This window comes from Gekko japonicus, unplaced genomic scaffold, assembly GCF_001447785.1.
Source record: "Gekko japonicus isolate JY-2015 unplaced genomic scaffold, Gekko_japonicus_V1.1 scaffold1396, whole genome shotgun sequence".
In the NCBI taxonomy this organism is placed as follows: domain Eukaryota; kingdom Metazoa; phylum Chordata; class Lepidosauria; order Squamata; family Gekkonidae; genus Gekko; species Gekko japonicus.
In genome coordinates this window covers 316,581-338,560 of record NW_015173172.1, presented here as the reverse complement: position 1 = coordinate 338,560, position 21,980 = coordinate 316,581, and the positions used below count along the sequence as shown (strand labels likewise).

General features: G+C 39.4%; 1 protein-coding gene across 1 annotated transcript; it reads right to left on the bottom strand.

Moving 5' to 3' along the window:
- Window positions 1-963: 963 nt before the first annotated feature.
- LOC107119916 (uncharacterized protein KIAA1211-like) lies at window positions 964-19,607 on the bottom strand (the record flags this gene model as incomplete). Its single annotated transcript, XM_015422539.1, has 8 exons — window positions 19,541-19,607; window positions 16,448-16,616; window positions 12,641-12,776; window positions 11,539-11,700; window positions 10,569-10,637; window positions 6,305-6,532; window positions 2,300-2,587; window positions 964-1,510 (listed from the first exon to the last, which is right to left on the bottom strand). Coding segments are annotated over exons 1-8 (1,666 nt in total), but the record flags the coding sequence as incomplete, so codon positions are not given.
- Between the last annotated feature and the right edge of the window lie 2,373 nt (window positions 19,608-21,980).

Below are 21,980 nucleotides of genomic sequence, written 5' to 3'. Positions count from 1 at the left end.
TTGAGACCATCAATAACTGGAGCTGCAACAGATACAATGAATCTACAAGTAATCCTGTGCTGCAAAGGACCGAGCAATATCTGTATAAAACAAAAAAGCCCTGAAGACTGTGGTAAATTCAGATTGCTGTTTTTTCCCATCAAGTGTCTTCTGCTACCCTAGTACACATCAGATCCACCTGGATTCTTTAGGGGCAGTGCCAAAGCCAGCCTGCCTCTCAAAGTGAGACTGCCACACTGCACATGAAAGCTCATTACCTTGAATAAATTTTTGTGGGTCTTAAAGGTGCCACTGGACTCTAAATTTGTTCTACATTTCAGGTAGGTTATTAATTAACTTCATTTATATCCCACCTTTCTCCTCAATGGGGACAAAAAGCAGATTACTTCATTCTCCACATTATGTCATTTCATAATTAATATACCTGTTTTTTAAACAATTCTTATTTGGGACTAACTAGTGCTGTAGGGGAGCCTCTGGGGCTCTGCCCTGGCTTTAGTACTGTGTAGAGGGGGCTGATGGAATGTAACCGCTGATCAAATAGGCTATGGAATGGTCAGATTTTTAAGCGTAATAAAAACAATAAGCATAATAAAAACATTGTAGCTATCTTTTATCCATGTTACAAAATGTCATCGGTTTATGTGTTGGTCAATGACTGTGAATAAAACTTATCTACTGGTATTTTAGCATCACTAAGTAGTACTTCATATTAACTCATTTTCATTATTTCAGACTTCCCCTGCATATTGAGAGTTGTGTGATTTCTTGACCTAAAACTAAAATGTAAATTCAGTTCCTTTGATTCACAGACTTTGTGACTTAAACAGTCCCAGAATTCCACCTAAATGCTTCTGCATGCACACCCGTTCACAGACTTCCTAGCAGAGTAGCTGGGGAAGGGGGGACGACGTGTTATGCTTTAAAAGTCATTTAAATGTATAAAAATGTAAAAAGTCTTACCAGGCACTTCAGAGGGATCAGATTTCTTCTCCAAATCTTTCTCCTCTTCATTTTTTGATTCAGGGCATTTGATCACCTTTTCCTGCTTTTCCAAGCTTGTGTTCGTGCCAGTAATAACAACTTGTTGTAAAACAGGTTTCCTTGGCAATGGAGGTTTTGTGCTGGACTGCTCAGGGGACTTTGTTTTAGTTTTACAGGTTTCATTTAAATTGTCACTGATATCTACGTCAGTTATTTTTCTCACTTCTGCCTTTTCACTTTTCAGCAAAGGGGAAGGCAGCCCTTCTTTTTCTAAGTTAAACTCTGCGCTGTGTCTTTTCATCTCCTTTGATTCCCGTGAGGAACTGACTCTGTATCTCAGTGATAACGAAGTCGATCGCAGTTTGACTTGAAATGGATTTTTATCTTCCCAGCCTGACTGGCTGGCACTTGACTGCTGTGGCAGGCCACTACCAGAATGACTTGACACTGATGCTGGATTTATGGCCTGGGGCAGCGGCTCAGGCTCCATCATGCCTAATCCCTTACCTGTACTCTCCAATTCAGACTGTGGAGGAAGTGTTTGTTTGCCAGAGCTGCTTTTTTTCTCTTGAGAAGAGCTTGCCTCCTTCAGCTTCTCACTTCTTGACGAGCTCTTTATTTTAATCTGCAATACTTGTGTGTTTACTGGATTTTCACATTCTGAATTTTCTTTCATGCTCAAGCTGCCAGTCCTTAGCCTCCCGCGAGATGATGACACAGAAAATTTTTTCAAAGCACCAAGCTCACTAGCTTCTTTCTCAGTTTTCCCACCCCAATTCAATACACCAGGTGCTACTGGAGGGCTGTTTTCCTTGTCAGATGCAGGGAGCCCTTCTGTAAGTTTCATTTTGTCCAGAGTCCAGGAAGGTGTGTCTTTCTGTGATGTAGCAGCTGTACATGGAGATGGAGAATAACTACTGTTCTCAGGACTGGTTACATCTGTAAGCTGGAAATGACTTTTTGGTAAAAGAGTAATAGAGTTAGCCAATAAAGAAGATGCCTTACTAGAAAGGTCTTCCACAAGTGCTGGAGCATCCTTCTGTATATCTTTTCTTGTTCCATCTAATGTAGGGAGAACATCATTTTTGGTTGAGATACTCTTATCAGACAGCAAGCTGTTCTTGGAAGGCACATCAGAAATGTGTTTATTTCCCTGGTTTAAACTACTACTTAAATTCCTAGGACATTTCTTTTGGCTTTCATAACATTCTTTGTCCCTTTGTGTTCCTAGATCTGGAGTAAGATGGAGGTTGGTTATATTTTCTTTCTGTTCAGAAGAGGGCAATGATGGTACTTTGTGTGATAATCCTTGTACTTTTTGGCAGCCCTCAGAATTCTTTTCAAAGGGAGGCAAGTCCAATGGAGAAGTGGAGTGCAACACGGAAGACTTTTCATCTTGGTGACTCAAGCTAGGCTGTAGGCCTTTTGACATTTCAAGTTGCTGGGAGTGCACTGCATTATTTGATGAAGCTGTGCTTTCTGTCAGGGCCTGACAGTTGGAACTGACACCTTCATAGGTCAGTTCAGCCGGTGCCTCTTTCCTTTCACATTCATCTTCCTCAGGGGTAGAGCTCAAGTCATTCTGAGACTCTGACAGGCTCTTCTGCAAGAAGCAAATAATAATATAAAAATACTTTGCATTATTTACTTTAATTTGCTCTCAGCTCAGGTGATGCAATCACCAGATGTTGATCCTTCCCCACAAAAGGAAATCATTCTCTGCCCTGGTAGTCTTCAAAATGTGTAATACACCAATTTTTTACTACTTAGAAATTATGATGCATTAGGAAAACAGGAACATGATTACCTAAAAACCTCATTCTACGTCAATTGAACAAAGATGGTGAGCCAGACGAACATAACAGAGGAGAAATTTATGAATCAGGATTTCATATTTCTTACTCTTCATAATGTCTCTTTCATTTGTTTCCTGACCTAAAGGGGAGGGGGAGTGGATGAATCAGCCATTTCAGTCTATTATCTCAGAAGACGTAACAACTTGAAATGTTTTATGTTTGACATCTTTTTTCTCTTTCAAGTGGTAGCAATGCTTTCTGAAAACTCATAAATCATGAATTTATATGTGAGGTATTTATGATACAGTCTCAGAAAACTTTGCATAAATATGACTCTAGGAATGGCGAACTACACTGGATTATTTTACCACAATCTGTTTATAAAGTATCCTCCTGTAATGCTTTTATTTATCTGCCTATATCATTGCAATCTATTCTACAAACAGACTGAACATCCAAACAAAGTCAAATATTTGCATTCTATAGAGGTCCATTTTTTGTGGCAGCTATTTATTTTATTTATATCCCATAAAAAGACAAACCAATAAAAACAGTAGCAAAAGCAATTTAAAGCAGCACCAGAAGAAGAATGAGAGAAAAGAAAAACAATCCAATGAAGCAGCTACTACAATTTATTTATTTATTTATTGTTTCAACTTACTACCCCGCTCTAATCCCCGAAGGGGTCTCTGAGCGGCTACAGTTACACATTATCCCTAACCTATGGCCACAATTATGGAACAATCCCTCCAGGGAGGTGCGCCTGGCCCCCTCACTTTTGATCTTTAAGATGCAGCTGAAGATTGTTTTACTTAGCACTGCATTTCATTAAAGCAGTCCTAAGCTGTGATTTGAAATTTTGGTTCTATGTATTTTTTATGTACCCTGATTTATAGATTTTATTTACACTGTAAGCCAACTTGAGCTCCAGAAGAAAGAAAGGCAGCTAATAAATGTTTTAAACAAACAAATAAAATTCAACAGGACAATGGTATCTAAAATACCTGGGAGAAAACGTTTTCACCTGGCCCATATAAGCTTGTAGTGTTATTTGACTTGCTGTACAGAGACAGTTTTAAAGTTTAGGAAACAGTACAGAAAATGCCCTCTCTTTTGTGCTCATCTATCTAGCCAGTGAACATGGTAGCTTTGGTCTCTGACCAAAGTCTTAATTTGTAGGCAGTTACTTTTTTTTGCGAGCCAAAACAGGTAATAAAATCTAATCATGTATCTTAAGGAAATACATTTTTAGAAGACATTAAAAAGGTGGAAAGATATATAGGTACTGAAATACAAATGCAAGAACATCAAAGCATGTAGGACACCTAGCATTTGAAAACAATATGGACTTAGCGGCTATATCAGAAACCTAGTAGAATAATGGAAATAAACTATTTTTTAATGTAAAAATCTACTGAAAGAACAACCGCCGCAGGACATAGCCTTGCACAGTGTTCCCTCTAAGCTGAGTTAGTGTGAGCTAGCTCACAGTTTTTTAGCCTCTCTCACACACATTTTTGTCTTAGCTCAGGAAGCATGGCTCTGGATCAAACTAATTTATGCAGCAGCCAAATCACTTGCTCACAACTTTAATGCCAGTAGCTCCCAAAGTAAACTTTTTGCTCACAAGAGGGAACAACTGTGTTACAGTTGCAAAAAAAGATTCCTATAAATCTTTATTTAAGATCTTTATCCACAGAATCTTTCTTGCACTGTTAAAGTCAGTTTCTCAGAAGCACAAAGCCACATCACAGTCAGCCCTTCCCAGAAACTAAGTCAATGCAAGCATAGAGAGGAGCCATACTGTTGGCGCTTCCCATATGGTCTGGGACTTCTCACAATAGTACAGAGCAGGAAGATTCATACTGCAGCCACTTCCTCACAGCAAACACAGAAGGAGCCTTACAATTCTGGTGGTCATTTTGGGATACAGATCAGAAAGGAAGACTGCAATAATAATGGATGACTTCAACTAGTCTGAAGGTGACAACAGAGACTGCAGTTTAAATCATGGGTGATGAGATCTGAACACTCATATGCTACATTTGGAAGTATTTGTTTTCAGGGCATACACTGTGTGTTCAAAACACTTCCTCCACACTTGAAATGTACGTCTGCCTTCACTCTCAGAGTGACTGAATAAACGTAAACAGCAGAAGGAAACAGCAGCAGTCAGAATATCTAGAGGATTGGGAAGAAGGACTGAATGTCATCCTTCTTTCCACTTATCTCTGCAAACATCAAGTAGAACCTGGGCCACATTTTTATTGTCAACCACACAAGGAAGGCTTCTCTCTCTAAAAATCAACATCCATCTGCTCTTTCTCCTGGACTTGCCAAAGCCCTGAGAACAGCAGCAGTCAAAATACCTGGAGGGTTAGGAAGAAGAACTAAATACCACACATAGCCTAGGCCCTAGGGCCTCCTTCTATCATCCAAACCACTCTGTTATTTTAACTATGAATTATTCCAGTTTGTTTTAACTATAAAATGAGTTTATTCTGGAACACCAATGGAACAAGGACAAGAAAAAGTAACCCCTGGGTTAGTCCAAACTCATAACCCACAATATGGGTGAATCCTGAGCACCTTTCATAAATTTTGCCTGGCTTTTGTTGCCCAAAGCAGCTGATTGTGAAATGACGTTTCTTATGTTTCGTATTTTGGTATGTTTTACATTTGCTTGTTTTGATGCTTATTTAGAATTATTGTTACCTGTCCTAAGATCAAAGAAAATAGCAGGTTCTCAAAAAAAACTAAGCTAACAGTGCAATCCCAAGCAATTTTACACTTTTCTAAGCTGCGGTGGCTCAAGTGGTTAAGACACTGAACTGCAGGCTGGAAGGTCGGTAGTTCAGCAGTCCGAGACCCGAGTGCTGCATGACGGAGTGAGCTCCTGTCTCAGGTTCCAGCTCCTGCCAACCTAGCAGTTCGAAAACAAGAAATTGCAAGTAGATAAATAGGTACCGCTTTGATGGGAAGGTAACAGTGTTCCGTGCGTCTTGGCGTTTAGTCATGCTGGACACATGACCACGGAAATGTCTTTGGACAGCGCTGGCTCTTTGGCTTGGAAACTGAGATGAGCACTGCAACCCTAGAGTTGGATTTGACTGGCTTTCGAGCAAGGGAATCCTTAAGTCCATTGAAGTCAGTGGACTTAGAAGAATGTAACTGCTCAAGATTGTACTGAAAATAGCCATTGCACAAATTCTCTAGCTCCAGCTGTATTTTCTTACTTTCTACTCTTCTCAAGCTTTCTAGCACTTAGATTTACAGAACAAGTTGCAGGCTATCATTAGGTACAAACTGGAAGTAGCAAATTCAGACACAACTTCAGCTTCACTGGCTCTCCTTCCCACTTTATTAGCATGGAAATGTTCTACTTTGCAGGCGTATTTTGCTCTCTGGGAAAAAACACGCATGTAGATCTCATTAAATGATAAATAAGCAATAACATATCAGAATTAATAAATAAGAGTATAGAATGGGCGTTTTTGTCTAGTTGGTCTTTTTTGTTTCATTACCGAAGGTGGTCTTCTCATTCTACTGGATCTCTGGTTCCGTGGCTTTACTAAAAGCTTGTGCTTAGCAGCTGAATTATCCAAGACAGTGGTGAACTCAGGAGGAGTATCAAAATCTGCAGGAGGTGAGAGGCTGTCATCAGAGACTGGCACAGCTATAATTTTAACACTCGACTTCCTGGGGAATAACTGGCTTTCTGCAGAACATGTTCTCCAAGGACCTGATGTGACCTAAACAAGAAACCCCACAGGGGGAAAAAGTGTCACATAAAAGAGTCACAGTTTTTAACGGAAGGTTCAAGAGAATTTTTAAACTGATCAGCAACAGAACGAGCAGTACAGCTGTTTCTCTCACACATATAGTTTTTCCTCATGCAGACATTAATCTCCCTCTCTTGGAGAAAGCTATCTACTTTAAAACTTATATGCAGGTGTACTTGCATGGGGGCTCCTCTGGCCCCCATGTACTCAGATAAGGAAACCAACACATGAAGTGGCTTCCTATTCTTTGCATAGGTGGTCTAATAGATACTTGCAAATAAACCTTTTGAAATTCTCATTTTCTTATGATACAGAGATTGACATTCAAAAAAGTGAATTACAAGAGTGCCAAGGAGAATTCAGCATCATGTTAGGGCAGGAAAACACAAAGTTGCCAACACTGCTGAGACGTATCACAGGATATTAATTTAAATAAACTAAAAAAAAGTACCCCCTCCATACACATTTCATGCATAAATGGTGAAGTACATTTTGATTCAACAAGTACATTTAGAGTTTAATAAGAAATTATGGGGACTGGGAGACCTGGACATTCCATCTCACATCTCAAAATGTCCCCCTTAAACCTCTCAGGGGCTTGAGCATGCTCATTCCTCCCCCCTTCCTTTAACAGACACTCAGATACGTCAACACTTGATCTCTCCTGGAGTATATTTTGCCATTACTGATCCATTGCTAAGGGCTTCCCTGTCTTCTAGTTACTTTACAAAGTCATATTTTTCTGTGCACCTGAGAAGCTTCTCTGGCTTGTCTGTGAATGGCCTTTTCAGTTTTTGTTGTCCACACAAAGGCAAGCTAATTTACTATTAGACATGTGATACTGAAGAGATAGCTCTTCTCATTCCCATGCAATGCAGTGTTCCCTCTAAGCTGTGCATGTGAGCAGTTGCTCATTAACACAGGAAGCCCTGCTCAGCAGCAATCTGGAGCCGTGCAGGGTCTTGCACTGCCTATTGCCCATTTTAAGATTACAGCAGTTATATTCTGCTCAGGATGTGAATTGCTCTGTTCAGTAGGGAAAAAAATTAGAGGGATCATTGCACTGCATCCCTATTTGATTTTACTATTCTATCCTACAAAGACAAAATACTTTTTACAAAGCCAAGTTTCTTTTCAGGAACATAAACATTAGAGATGAGGCACCACGGTATGTATGCCTGTCTATATATATAATTATTATTAACCCCTTTCAAAGTTTCTCTTGTTTGCAAAATACAACAAATGATACCCTCCCTACCTTAGCTTCACATTTCTTCACCTGTGTGCTCCTTGGACCATTGCACTACTTATTTATTTATTTATTTATTTTATTTTTATCCCACCCTTCCTCCAAGGAGTCAAGGTCCTTGCAATCAGAGTGATGTCAAGTGTATTAACAATTTCTGATCTGAAGTGTATCCCATTCTCATTTATAGCTAAGAGTCTAACAATGACATCCTGTTACACTCTTTTAATTCCTTTCACGTAAATGTGCTCAGTAGGGTGTAACTCTCATTAGGATGTAAAACTGGAATAGCTTAGCCAAACTTTCTCCTTCAGCTCATTGTCTACAAGCAGTCTAAAATTTCAGCACCTTACAGTGACAAACATACATTTTGAGTACTTCCAAATTTTGTACCTTTCTACAACAGAGGTTTAATATTCTGGCTTGCTCACAAATTTTAAAAAGGAATGCTTGTGTTTGAATTTTATATGCTATGAATTTGAAGAATAAATCTTTTAAAATGTTTCTTTGAAGAGATCTGTACACAATCCCAATAGAATTTTATGTATCTGTATTCTTGCCATATAGTATTTATTTAAAATATTCCTAACCTTCTTTTCTTCCACAAGGGACCTAAAGACTTGCACAATAAAAACTGAAATTCACAAGTTCTACAAGAATGCTAAACAAAGAAACACCATTAGACAATGCCACATATAATTCTCTCTTGCAGCTCGCACGGTACGAGGATATGTAGAGGTAGTAGTCAAGATGAACCATAAGGCCAGGCATCCAGGGGCTAATTAGCTACACCTGCTTTATTTGTGGAGGACTTAACTCTCAACAGAACAGCTCTGTTCTACAGGGTTAGTTCACATGTAAGTGCAACATTCAGCGTGACATCACACAGACTCTTGACTGAATGTGTAAACCGTCTTCATGGAAAAGCACCATAGTACGTCTAAGGCAATGTGAAGGAACACAGAATCCTGTCTATGGATGGATTTTGTTCAGTGACATTGTTTAATACATGTAAGTCATGACTTAATGCTGCAGTCATCCAACAGTCGTACCTCACTGAAGCTCATGACTAACTACCCCCCACTGACAAAGGGAGCTTTGACTCTCAAAAGCTTATACCCTGAAAATCTTGTTAGAGCTACTGGACTCAAATCTAACTGTTCTACTGTAGACCAACAGGGCTACCCTGTCTAACTGCCCACACCTGGAAATGGAGGAAAATGGTCTGTTGGCTTATCCATGGCCAAAGCAGGTTCTCAGGTCCAAGTACAGGAGTTTAATGGCTTTTGCTCTGCTCCCTGGACCAGCGCATTCCAGGAGAAAGTGATGCCAAATACAGCAGACATTATCATTCTGTAACCCTGTCCCAGGTCTGAAAGCAGACTTGGTAAAATAAATGTTCACTTAGGAAATAGTAAAAGAGCTAAGTAGTTCCATTATCTCCAATGCTCTTTATACTGCTGCACTCTCCCTCTCCCACCTGCTGACTGTCGTTAGTCCCCCCCCCCCAGCAGAGAACATCTAAATGTGATCTTTCAGGGGCTACTAAAAGTACTCTTTAGTCTTCTGGGTGTATGTGCTGCTGATTAAAGAAAGGTATCTATTCACTCTACCAAAAAATGGGGTAGGGAGACATCATTTCAAAAAAATATTTTAGCTCCTGCTGGGCTGACTGAGAGGCTGACTCCATCTGGAGCTCCAGGTCTCTCCATTCCGATTGACATCATCATCAGAGAACTCTGGGGGGGGGGTAGATCATCTAGAGGGGAATGGCGGTCAGGCAGTTAGAGAGGAATTAAGGGGGACTGCCGTTCCCCAACATAGTGGGACTGTTTATTTCAAAAATTTATATCCAGCAAAACTCTTGGGTTAAATGGCTCTCAAGGGGGCTTCCAAGAATAAATGAATAGAACCTTCAACAAGAGAGAAAAAAAGAAACAGAAAAGAACCTCTCGCCCCTCAATTGTTGTAAACAACAAAAAGCAGACTCACAAAAAATGACTAAGTTACCTATAATAATAAAAAGATGAGTAAAATTCAGTGAAACAGCTACAGTGACACATCTAATACATGAAACAGTAAAAGGTAACAGGCAAAGGAAGCAGGGGGGACGGGGGACTGGTCCCATATTATTTAGGGCTTTAAAAGGCAGACATTCACATTCTGAATATGGCCTGCAAGTAAATAAGGAGGGGTCTAGCTCTGTCATAACTAGGGAGTTACGTAGACTCACATTTTGTACTAACTGAAGCTTCTGAACAGCCTTCAAAAGATAGCCTCATAGAGTGTGTATTACAGTAATTTAATCTGTTGTGGTCACACAGCATGGAAAACTGTGGTCAATCCATATCTCTCAAGGATTATGTGATTACTGTTAGGTTATACGCAAGTTCTCAGCAACAAAAATTGGGAGACGATGTGCAGGAACCCAAGACTCCCCTGTGTTACAACAGTGACTTCCCCTACTGAAAAGTAATCTAATTAAGTCAGTCTCCATTTTGCCTCTGCCTGATGGCATCTGAAATCTCAAAACAGGGCAAACTATGGTAAATAAATGAACTCTTCTAGTATTTATAATGCAGTTGTTTAAGCTCCTAGGCAGGGAACCTTTTGTTAATTTCTCACAGCAGAGAGCAGTTCATTCCCCTCCTTGTGTAGGGCTTTATGAAGATACAGGAGTCTCACAGTTGACTGGGATTGTTGCCATCATGCATTATTTTTCTGCCCCTTAATGCACATATAATATATGATTAAAGTTACCTGTTCTTCTTCTTCACTGCCTGTTCCAGCTAAACTCAAAGAGCTAAGATGCTTGTGAGAGTCAGAAAACTGTGGGGTTGAATGAGGAAAAGATTCAGTGATAGATGACAAAATGAGATGAGTTACACACAGAAGTTACATGCTATTCCAAGTACACCAGGATACAGAAAATGTAAGGTACAAGTGGAAAATATTTACAAAGTTCTAAGAAATAGTAGGGATCCTGAAAATGTCAAGATTGGGGGGGGGGAAGGTTCCACATAAGAATACTGATTTAAAATAATGTTACATTATTGTATGTTTCTTATGCTGCAGAAATGTACCAAGAGGTTGAGATCAGTCATAACTTCATTCTTGCAACTGCTCTGCTACTTTTCTGGCACTGATACAGTACCCCAGTCCAAATAAATAAATATAGACATACATGCATAAAGACCTAGCTATATACCAGAATAATCTGCTATAACCAATAAACCTATATCAAAGATATTCTATAAAAATATGTTCTAGGATTCTTTACCTTTGTACATTTTTCTAAATAGCCTGCCCTTAACAGAGCAAGGTCCTACCTACTGACTCATAGCCAGCAGACCAGAAGTAGATCTTTGATCACAGAACATGTTTTCTCTACCTCCCCCTTCCTGCTGCAGCCCCTTCCCACATAACAACTTCTGAAAGTCAGAGGACTGCCAGGAACAGAATGAGATATGGCACAGTGGGTAGGAGGAGTGGTCAGAAATTGCCCTCCACAAACCCTTGCACATGAACAAGTGTGGGCACAAATTCTTGGTTATCCATCTTTATGACACTCGTCTCTGACTCTTATTTGAGTGGCTGTTTCTATAATGTGGAAAACTTAATTTAAACTACTAAACACAATAGAATACATTACCACGCCTTCTGCTCTGCTTTCACAATAACACTCTTGATTGGCATACTTAAGTTCTTAATACTGCACAATTGATCCTACCTGTGCTGTTTTGGAATTTATAATTTCCTGTAGCAAAGACATTTCCGGTGGGCTTCTGGGTAGCCCATCATCCTCTGAACTCATTCCAGCATCATCCATTCGCTTTGAAGGAGTTCCAAATGGAGAAGAACGACCAAATTTCCAATTCTGTTGCAGTTTCAACTGCAACAAAATGTTTCAAGCACATTTTTATGCACTTCTGCTATCATCAAATGACTGGATCATACAGAATTTGTTTCTTCCCTTGAGTAGTTATAGGTACATGCATACCCAGAAAAATGCAATATGTATCAGCAAATACTGTCCTTCAGCACTTCCCTTAATTGCAGTAGCCCCATTTCCCCCTCAGATATGGCAATAACTAGGGATGACCATTATTAAATTAACTAATCAGGGTCTGATCTAAATATACTGTTTATTAACCTTGGAAGAATAACTAATCCATTGAATTTCTTCTGATTTTGGAAACCATTAGACCAGATCTGATCATTTTTCTTATGCTATTATAAAGCTGCATACCACTTTCAATTTACATTTTCCAACACTGTTTTTAAGTTTCCATTTCAGGCAGGGGGGAGTAAATAGCAACTTATCAAATATGCACCTGAAAAGCACATCATCCAACTAGAATACTTCATACCATACAGCATCATCCCTGGCTACTGTTTCTGTGCACAGTGTTCATTCCAATAACATTAATGACTCACTAATTTAGGAAAATCAAGATGGGTAGCCATATTAGTCTGTCTGTAACAGCAGAAAAGAGTAAGAGTCCTGTAGCACCTTCAAGACTGACCTTTAGTCGAAGGTGCTACTGGACTCTTACTTCTTTCTATTAATTTAGGAAGAACTCTCACACTATACATACAATGGGGTACTCAGTAAGATTTTGTTTAAATTAACAGAAGGATCTTTGGTATTTTAGTTATTTTGGGTGACCAAATAATTCATAGCATTAACTTAAAAGAAACCTTATTGAGAAATTATTCTGATAACTGTTTAAGGTGCTGTACGTTAATGCCACATGTTACTCTCAGACAGGAAAAAGGAACTACTTTGTTCAAGTCAGCAGTAAAAATGCATTGTATTATTTTTAGATTACCTGCAAAGCCCTAATCCGACCGGAAACATTTTCCTGAGAAAATACTCGTACTGGCCTTGCAGGCTCTTGTGCAGCCTCGGCAATGAAAATGCTGTCGTGGGACAGTGCTCTGCTTCCCATAACACTGTTGCATATCCTAGATGAACAGAGAAAGCTGATAAAATTGCATGTGCTTCATTTTTAACCTTCTCACTGAAAATTTAGATTTTTTCCCACAATTTTAAAATTTAACTTGAAAAGAGGAGAAAAAATGAGAGAACTGAAGGACAAACCAACTTCATGGCCATCTCACACAGTCATCTGGGACACCATATTTTAGGGAGAACAATCACTTGCCAATACTAAATGGATGAGGGGTGAAAACTCAGTGAACAATCCAAGGGATATAACACAGGATCTTTTATGTCACCATAGAAAGTGCTGGAGAGAAAGTCAGGCCTTAGTCACAGCAGCTGTCCATGAAGCTTGGGCAATTGAAGACTTGCAACCCAGCATACTTTGCAGCATTGTAAAGGATTCTGGGATATACACCTGATCTGAAGTCACTTTGTATAGCATCTTGATGGGGACAAAAAGTTCCCAGGTCTACCGTACACAAAAGTCTTCTTCTAGCTGAGACTAAAAGCCACAGAACTTTGTCTTTCCTTAAAGGCACCCCATCACTTCTTCTTCCCACACCAATCTACAGTATTCCTCCCCACAGCCAAGTCTGCTCTTGGGGACTCTAATTTTGCTTCCTACTTCTTCTTGGCTCTCCTCATGTTACCTCCTTTACATGTCTTATGTGAAAGCTTTAAGTGCAGGTTTGACAAATTTTCTTTGGCTGCAAGATCCAGCCCAAAAATTTGGCAGCCAGACTCAGTTTTTCATCTTTCAGAGTTTTGTATTCATTACCTTATTTTCTGTTACCCCAAAGCCTAATTCTAAGGTCTTCACACTTTCTCATAACTTTATTAAAGCTATGACAGTAGTATTGTGGTATAAAAATAAATACAGGGGTAGCCTTCATTGCCATCAATGAAACAAAAAGCTAACTTCTAATCTAGCTCAACCTCTCCCCAATTTTTCATAATTCTATTATTGCTTTCAGTTATTGAAATTTAATTGAAATACTGGAGTCAGTATAGAAGGCAACTTTAAGACATGAATTCACTGAATCGTGTAAAGTTAACATATAAACAATCAATGACAACAACTTCATGCACATTTACATTTATGTCATACAACAAAGCATTCTGATGTGAAATGACAAATAAGCTTTGGGTTTGATCCAGCCAGCTTTTTTGCTCCGTCTCCAGCCAATTTCCTAAGCCTCTGTTCCATGTGACTTTTGTCACGTAAACCCAAACATAGCCTTTTTTGATGGTCAAAGGGGATGCTCTCCTTCCTTTTTCAACAGTGGAAAAACTGGTTGGATCCAACTCTTCAAACATCCACTGAGAATTGCTGAAAGACACTACAATATAATCGTTGCTGAAAATACTAGGCACCATGGTAATCTGGCTCCTGGGTTTTTCAGGCCCTGCACTAATGTGATAAATATCCTGTTCCTAAAATGAAGTCCATAGGGCAGAACTATGAACAACGGAACTTCAATCCTGCCTTGGTCTATCCATGATAATTTAATCTATGTAATAAACCTTATTGCCTTTGCTAATGGCGTACAATAGTTTACTACCGTGTTTTCCCGAAAATAAGACACTGTCTTATATTTATTTTTTCTCAAGAAGAGACACTAGGGCTTATACCACAAATGCATAAAAATCCTGCTAGGGCTTATTTTTGGGGAAACAGGGTATAATGAATCAAAGGGAAGCACAAATTTTAATGGGAACAATGAAATTACAGTAGCAAAAATGTCTATAATGGGTTAAAATAAGATTTTTTTCTCTTCCAAAAAGATGTTGTGGGGGGGGGGAATTATGTGCAAGTTCAATAGGTTGGATCTTATGAACAGAGAACAGAAGAAGTTCAAAGAATGGATATATCTCCCTTCTCCCTACAGACCTCCCCTAAAAGTTGCTCCTTAATATATTTTGCTAGTATTATCGAACCTCTTATCAAAAGAGTTTTGGCCTCCTTTAAATTTTGCTGTAGGTGACCTTTTTTGGTGGTAACTCTAAATGCAGTTGTTTTACAGCATTTGCTAGAATAATTCTGCAAAACTAGAAGTGAAGTTACAAAAAACTAAAAGAAAGAGAGAAATACTGAGTTTTTGTGAATTACTACAGGAGCTCTTCAGTACATTTAATCTGAAATATTTTATCTATTGGTATAACAGACATGTTTTCAAAATTATAACCCAATGCTAACCAAAGGGGGGGAAAACTGTTGATGCTGTGATTTGGCACTCCCTAGTGGTACCACAATGTAAGCTTTTAACAGAATTAGATGCTAAGTAAGAACTCATAGGCTTCATTTTCTCTGTCTGGTCTCAGCGCTGCTGTGTGATCAGTTTTTTGTGTCGCTTTGGCACTGTTATTCATACATATGAATTAGCTGGCCAGTCCTGCATCAGGTGGCACCCTGATGTTATCCCCCGTCTAGCTTCTACAGTCTTGTTCTTTTTCTGTCATGACTCAAATCACAAATACTCTGCTGAGCCTCGACCTCGGTTGTTAAATACTTAGAGGGTTATAATAACAGTTCCAAGTTCCATGACCATCATACATGAAATTAAACTGCTCTAATTATGGACATTTCCCAAGGGCTTTCAAATGATACCTTACAGTACATATTAGTCCTTTAATATAAGGTGGCAGTTGCTGAACCCTTTGTTGGAAAGGAAGAGACATTTTTGGTGCTTATGAAGCAGAAATTCCTGATTGTGGCATACGAGTGCCTCATTTTTTAAAAAAAGATGTACAACTGGTGGTTCTCCAGATACACCATAATTCTGGCTATTCAGGAAGGATGGGTGGGACCGAGTAATTATTGATTACAAAACGTTAATTTTTACATGCACGTTTTAAATAACTGTGCTCTTTTTATCTAATGTATTGTGACATTTTACATGATCTGTAGACCTGGTACAATCCTCCACATACTTACCTGGCAGTAAGCCCTACTGAACAACATGAGACTCACTTATTATCAGATTTCTCTGGAACTGCAGGGTAAATAGCTAAATGTACTGCAAGCAACCAATGTTTACAGATAGAAAAATGAAAAACTCTCTTCCAACAAAAGCTTTAAGAATACAAACATTTATATAGGGTTGGATCCCAAGGTGCCCTTGCTGGAGTGGAAAGTACTTTCACTCCATGTAAAGTAACACTGCAGTTTCTGTCAAGTCCCCCTTTTAGCTGCAGCCTTCTCTGCTGCATCCTATGCTGTCCTTCACCATGACACACTTACTTGACCTTGTCCAAGTTGAAACAATTAAACTGAATTGCCATCTTTTGGTTAGAATTCAAGACAGACTGCTGAGCATTTAATCCACAGATGACGAAGTAGCATTGAGAAAAGCAAGTTCTACCCTTTACAAAGAACATGGGTTTCTGAGAGCTGACAGATCAAAATTCCCTTTGCACCATCTTTACACCACCCCAATCCAACACATTATGTGAAAACAAATCATATGACAAGGTTGGCTCCATGAACCCAAGGTGATCAGAGCCCTCTGGCATTCTCTCTCTCTCTCTCTCTCTCTCTCTCTCTCTCTCTCTCTCTCTCTCTCTCTCTCTCTCTCTCTCTCTCTCTCTCTCTCTCTCTCTCTCTCTCTCTCTCTCTCTCTCTCTCTCTCTCTCTCACACACACACACACACACACTCCAGTAAATAAACCAGGAATGGTTTTGAGACTTACTCAGGTTCATCTTCTGAATCATAGCCTACGTGCATAGAGTCAGAGGTTGTGACATCACTTGTCGACTGATACAGTTTCAGACTGCCACTTCCTGAAGATGGTAATGTCTCTTTCCTTTTCCTTTTTCCAAAGAATTTTTTGATAGACTTAAACTTAGATTTTTTCTTTCCTAAGTAAATAAATATTAAGCAAAGAGGTGAGATTATTTTAGTGCAATGCTTTTCATGAGTTAGGTTTGTGTGTGTGTGTGTGTGTGTGTGTGTGTAGTAAGGGGGTCATTTCCCCCTTTTGTCCTTTCCACCTGTGTTTTCTTGAACTCACACATCTTCCTCTATACTGGTTGCAACATAACACCATTACCTGTGCAAATGGATTGTGAGAGCATAGGTCATGTTTAAAAATAAAGCCTATTTAATTATATATTCAGCTGCTGCCCAACTAAGATTTTTACTGCAATCCTATACAGAGTTACTGCAGACCAAACTCAGTAAAACCAGTGGGCTTATACTGGAGTAACTTTGCACAGGATTTCAGTGGTAGCATAATAGTAATATGAAATATATGTTACGTTCTAAGTGCAGAGGACAAATTAAATTACAGTCTGGTAATTCAGTATCTCCCTTCACTAAACTCATGAATGTTAAAATAAAAGATAAGGGTAGGCTTGTTACCAAATTACAAGACTAATTTAGACACAAATAGCTCACTCAGGTGGAAAATAAACTCTTGATAGTCTGAATTGTAATTATGTTACCATGTTGTGCTTCAAATGTTAAACAAAAGTCAAGCAGTAATCTTGAAATGCGATGCTAAGCTATATGCCAAAGAAAGAAAGCTTAATCAGGAATAATTATAGGCCTCAGGTATACCTGTTACTACTGATGATACAAATTGTTCTTTAACCAAATGAACAAGATTCTAATTACTTTTGGAGGTGCATTTCTATTTATTTATTTTTGACATTTTTACCCCGCCCTCCCCGGGAGCGGGCTCAGGGCAGCTTACAAGGGACAGAGCCCATGTAAAACATAATAAAAGCAATAAAACCATTAGATAACACAGATAAAAGTAAAGTGCTCCATGAAAACATGATGGTCCCTGAATAAATCCCATGATGGTGACAGTCAGTTCTTTGAGGGTGATCTTGTTCTGTGGTTGGTCCCAAGTAAGTCCGGTGGTACCAGTGCCATGTGGTGTTGTAGAAGATCTTCCTGGGGCCTTCCCTAGCCCCGTTGTTATCCACATCATTGGTGGTGGTGGCAGTGACAGCCCCTATGCGAAAGCCTGGCAGAAGAGCTCCGTCTTGCAGGCCCTGCGGAATTGCATAAGGTCCCACAGGGCCCTGATCTCCTCCGGGAGCTCATTCCACCAGGTAGTGGCCGCCACCGAGAAGGATCTGGCCCTGGTTGCGGCAAGCCTTGCCTCCCGGGGGCCTGGAATCACCAGGCGATGTTGTGTCCCCGACCGAAGTGCTCTTGGGGGTATATGTGGGGAAAGGCGGTCCCTCAGATAAGTTGGACCCTGGCCATGTTTTAGTACATGCTTGAAATAAATATAGTACATGCTTGAATTCTGAATATTAAATAAGACAACTGTGTTATCAAATAATTTTGACTATATCCTTTTCCTTCATATTTCTTTAACAGTGAGCTAGTCTGTCTTTATTATGCACTACATAACCTGAACAATACAGATTAATGTTTTACAGTCCTCTCTAGTCTTGGGCCACTGTGATTGCACATAGAATTTTTACAAACATTCTAACTGCTCAGGTCCAACAATGCTGACAAACAGTGCAACTTCTGTAAATAAGTGACCTCTCTCTCTGGGTAACAAAATCCCAAAGGTAGTGCTGTAGGGGTGTGAGAAGACTGAAGGTTCAGAACAGGTGGAAAGATCAACAAAGTGAGCTCTCTGACTGAGCAAAATCCTTCGGCCTCATCATGACATACTTATTTGACCTATGAGTGAGGACATGGAAAGTGAGAAAGCTGAAGGGCGTGAATTAGAGGTAGCAGTAGAGGCAAAGCAAGTGGGCAGGAGCTCAGAATGACAATCCACTATGAAAAGGGTGGTAGAGAATTTCCACTCCGGAGGTACACTTTTTGATTAAGATTAGATGGATAGCAAAGAAAACTTTGAAGATGGGGTTACTGAGCAAGAGGAAGAGACTACATGACTCATATTGATTGGAATTAAAACATTGATTTATGAATCTAGGTTTCATAGGGACAGAATAGAACTGAGGAATCTGACCCCATGCAAACAGAGACTAGAATCCACTTCCATTTCAACAAGTCTGTGACTCACTGAAGAAGCAAGATTGAAACCTAGGCAATCACAGTGTTTGTTCTAAAAAACAATTGTCACTCTCGCAGATGGAGAGAAAGGCTTGAAAATATGAACTAAAAACCACAGGAAATCAACCCATTTTTAGAATGGTCAAGTTAACCCACATATCTAAACCCATACATAGTATTCTGGTCTGAAGTCACACATATAAGGTCATTCATTAATCAGATGATTGCTAAATCTGATTCCTTTCGATACTGCTAGAACTGAATCTGCTTACAGGACATCTGAAACTCTGAATTCTGACCATAACAAATTGCTTTTAGTATAAACAACTGAACATGCCTTGTTTGCTTTAGCGTAAGGTGAAACAAACGTAAGAAGGCATTTATAGAATAAGCCAGGGCTACAATTCAATTAATTGGTTAGCTTAATTGATTCATAAGGGTGCCCTCAATTAAACAGGAACCAATTTTCTTAAAGCTGGTTTTAACAAAAGTATTCATCAAAACTACGAATGGTAGGCACTCCTCCTCTTACACACAGGATGAAACATCTTCTAAAACAGTACATCATCATCTGAGGTCTTTTTTTCTCAGAAAAATGTTTTTATTCAGATGTAAATGTATTGAAAATTTGATAAATTGATCAAATACTGTATTCTCACTTCTGTGACTACTTGGTGAAATTGAGTGGGAGCCCAAGAATGAATACAACTTGTAAGCCCCACAAGAAGCTGTAATTTAACAATTTCTGTAATAATGAGGTTCCTTTAAATTTAACTGTAAAAAGGTATTTTACCTGAACTTTCTTCACCAAATCCTTCCGCCTCCTGTAGTCTGGTATCCATTATTCTTGTACAGCTCATGTGGCAGACACTAATATGGAAAATGAACAAGTATCATTTAGCTATTTAAGTTAAAATTATCATCAATGTATTGTAGTGACATTTTTCTATTATACCTAAGACCTTAAGAATGAGAAAACCAAAAGCACTCCAAACTTTGTGCCTTTTGCAGAACAGGCAGTTTCAGAAAGCAAAGTGATGTAATTATCATGCTTAACAGTGCAAAGCAAAGTTACACCCTTCTGCTTCAATGAACTTACAATGCAGTCATATCAGAGTTACACTAAGACCATTGACCTTTGCGGGCTGAAGAATGCTCAGCTCTGTGATTAAGTGTAATATTGAAAATTAAGTTGTTTTCTTCAGCTAGGAGAAATTTATGATAAATCTGAAATGTATTTCCTAGAGTAAATAATTCAGGGAGACTCACAAGAATTGTGGGAATTTTGAAGTACTGAAAAATAAAAATTGGTTTATGTGTCTCTGAGCATGCATGTGAGCATGACTGAAGATCTCAAACTTGAAACTGACGGGCAAGTGCACTTATCAAAATAGTTGTATTATTGGCAGTGAAGTGCTGGCCACATATACAAAAGACCTTGTGGAAGTTTGTGCCGCTCCCCTTGAATGGTTTTGATCATCCCTGACAGCCAGACCTAGGAAGACAGTGATAGATAACTGGTTTTCATCTGCTTGGAACTTTCCCTGTAGTGTGCTACATAGGCCATCCTGATTGCCCACCTGTTCAACATAATTTCATATGAAGTATGTCTTGTAGTTTCATGTTTACCCAAGACAGGTGACTGAAAGCAGGACAGCAAATGATGATGATATTGGCAAACATTAAAGTAATAAAGTTTTACAGGCCCCATGTTCTAGCAGAGGCTGGGATTTCCTCCATAAACAGCGTTCAACGTCTGGTTGCCATACAATTTTGTAGCTGTTGGTTGATAACTACATCTGGAAGCCATTTTCTTATCTTCATCACCTTCAAGCTAGACTACTGCAATACGGTTTTTGTAGCAAAACTCCTAATGAATGTTGAGAAACCTCTGTCGATGTTGAATGTAGTGTCCAGACTCCTGATGGGGGCTGATGAAGAAACCACATTGTATCAGTGCTCTAATGTGTACGCTGGCTTCCTCTTATCTCCTGAAACAATTCAATGTGCTTTTTTCCAAAAGAATATTTTGTTTGTGTGTTTGCCTGGAAGTCATGATGACTTCTGGCGACCCCTACTGGGGGCTTGGACGTTTTCCAGAGAGGTGGCTTGATCAGCCTGCCTCTGTGTCCCGCCTCTGGTATTCTTTGGAGGTCGCCCTTCCAAGTACTTGCCAGAGTTGGCCCTGCTTAGCTTCTGAGGTGCTGTTTTGATGTTACAAATGGATTAGGCCCACTGTATTAAGTAGGGACCATCAATTCTATTTCACCATGTGAAATTTTATTCTGTGTGATGAACCTGGCATGCTTTTCAATGTTTATTTCCTCCTCACACCTTGAAAATAAATTGTTATACACTAGGATATTTAAATAAAAGTATAGTTTAAGATAAAGTACTTTGGATAGGGAGCTGTGGTGGCTCAAGTGGTTAAGACGCTGAACTGCAGGCTGTGGAAGGTCAGTAGTTCAGCAGTTCAAGACCCGGGTGCCGCATGACGGAGTGAGCTCCCGTCTCTAGTTCCAGATCCTGCCAACCTAGCAGTTTGAAAGCAAGAAATTGCAAGTAGATAAATAGGGACCACTTTGGTGGGAAGGTAACAGCGTTCCGTGCGCCTTGGTGTTTAGTCATGCCGGCCACATGACCACGGAAACATCTTCGGACAGCGCTGGCTCTTCGGCTTTGAAACAGAGATGAGCACCGCAACCCTAGAGTCAGACTCGACTGGCTTTCGAGCAAGGGAACCTTTACTTTGGATAGATACCTATTTTGTTTTTGTTCCAATCTATCATAAAGTTACACAGTCCACACCCAGCCTTTTTTGATTTAGCTAAGTCCAACATCCTTACCAGGCTTATCATGTTTGTTATGAATGAAAACAATGATTGATGCAATAAAAGGTCAGCAGTTCCTCAGAGTTGTTGTGTTTTGCAAACTTATTATATCTAGAGACTTAGTCATCTTGATGACTAATGTTCATGAAGAATGACAACCAGTCCCTTCCTACCTAAATATTTGTATATTATCCCTGCATAAGGGAACTGTTAGTTTATGTACAGTAGGCTATAGATTTAAATGGCTCAGCATAACACATTGTACTATAATTGGCTCTAAGGAGAAAAGCAAAACCTTGCAAACGTAACATGCACAAATATATAATAGTAACATGGCATATTGTTTGTTCCCAAAATATTTCACACTCATCCTCTTGGTAATCCTTACAGCAGTCCTTTAAG